The sequence below is a fragment of the Vollenhovia emeryi genome, unplaced genomic scaffold (assembly GCF_000949405.1).
Source record: "Vollenhovia emeryi isolate VEMERY1.0 unplaced genomic scaffold, V.emery_V1.0 DF941992.1, whole genome shotgun sequence".
NCBI classification, from domain to species: domain Eukaryota; kingdom Metazoa; phylum Arthropoda; class Insecta; order Hymenoptera; family Formicidae; genus Vollenhovia; species Vollenhovia emeryi.
Genome location: NW_011964374.1, coordinates 114 through 1,965, shown reverse-complemented (window position 1 = coordinate 1,965; position 1,852 = coordinate 114). Strand labels below are relative to the sequence as shown.

Genomic DNA, 1,852 nt, shown 5'->3' with positions numbered 1-1,852 from the left:
CCGTCACCGTCCTCAACGTCCTTGTAATCAGGTCTTTAGCAGTGAAGTATCGAACCGTTCCATCGCCCCATTGCAATCCGTGATGGTTGACCGTCACCCAGGATACGCGCTGCTTATCCGTTTTGCTGAGAAAATTCCACGGCTCGGAGCTTTTGAAGATATAATGAGAGAGAATATATCCTTCTCTGAGAGCGGCAAACTCCTTCACGACGAAGGAGTTTTTGCCAACGATGAAACCTTGCAGATCGACAAACGTTGGTGTAGTCATGACAACACCTTTGAGACTGCACCTCATTACGATACATGAATCTTTCTTATATTGGAATACTGCCGACATTGCAATTTACATGATTTTGCGCACTACATTGGACAATGGGCAGTATTCGATGACACGATCGTGCAAGATGAGACAGTAGGCTGTAGTATTTGCAGGCACATTCTCCTTGCAATCAAATTCTATGCGTACATCCACAGTAGCGCTCTTGATAGACTCGTTCTGTCGCGCGCAATCGATGACTACGAAAGGTCCATTCGTCAAAAATGTGGTTACGGTGCAAAGCGTTTCATAGCAGTCGTATCCATAATAAGCTTTACGAAAACGTGCATACATGTCAAAAAGTATAGCGTATTTATTTTTTTTGAAGTCTAAATTTAGGTCATCATATGGATAAAATTCAGAGTTGAGATAAAGTTTCACGTTGGTCAGATTACAGTCATCGAATACGCTTGCATCTTCAGACATGATATTCTTTCGGCCAGTCTGCATAGCAAAGATAACATATCGCGGTTTCTCTAACTGAGTCGCAGATTTGATTGCCCATGAATGTCGGGTTGTGCTCTGCAATAGCGGGTACTCGTACAGTTCCCATGATCGGAAACTCATACTCAGATATCGTCCGCTTTCCAAAGCTCGCAGCAAAGATAGTTTATTGGCCTCATTCAACATAACGTGTGGCATTCGCCACTGTACTTTAAGTAGTTCAATTTCAGGTTCCGTCTTCGAATCTCCCATGATAGAATTGTTGTCAGTGCGCGCTCGTATCAAAATCAATTCATGACGAGCGTTAATAACCACACGTTTGTAATCCTCGCAAAAGCCTAAAAGCATGTTGAGCGGTACGCAAAAATTAAAGTCTCCTTCCGGTATGGTTGATGAAATGTCCCATCCAGCATTTCGCAAGATCTGCGATTTGTCAAACGTTAGCGATACATAACTCTTGATAGTGCTGGTTATTCCAGCCTTTCTGATGCGATCAATCTCCACGCCGTTGAGTTCGTATCGAATTTCGTCAAACATAAATGCCACGCAATTATTTGCGAGAAAATTCTCCGCATCATTGTTCTTCTTCTTCAATTTTCCTTCGATGTAGAGTAAGCTTTCACACGGTAACGTGTACAAATTCTGTTGTTGTATGGGTATCCTTATCTCATCGCTATGCCCAAACGTCGTATTGGCATACGGATTGTATGTATGAGTCTCAATTTTGACAATGCTATTGTCAAAGATCGGCTCGCGTCCAATATTCAAGATATCAGCCATTTCGTACTTTGAAGCCTAATGATTTCAAAAATTCAATGTTCGACGCAGTGAGTTTCTTTTTATCGGACGATAGGATTTGTTTTTCTTTGATAAAACTTTTCGCCTGTTCCACTTCGTTCAACACTAGCATCTCCCGTTATCGTTGCCTCCTCCGCACATGTAATCTGACGGTGATCTCTTCCCCGCGAAAATCGAGCAGTTGACCGTTCTGATCCACAATACGAATCGTCAGATCCGTAATGCTCCGTACGACGATCGGAAGATAAATGATCTGTGCAGGTATTTCCGATATCTTATATCCTGGCGGAACGC

The 1,852-nt window shown here is 42.7% G+C and overlaps 1 protein-coding gene across 1 annotated transcript; it reads right to left on the bottom strand.

Annotated features, from left to right (window-relative positions):
- Positions 1-343: 343 nt before the first annotated feature.
- On the bottom strand, positions 344-1,540 carry LOC105570650. Its single transcript, XM_012028022.1, has one exon. The coding sequence runs from the start codon at positions 1,538-1,540 to the stop codon at positions 344-346; it is 1,197 nt and encodes a 398-aa protein (XP_011883412.1).
- Positions 1,541-1,852: the final 312 nt, after the last annotated feature.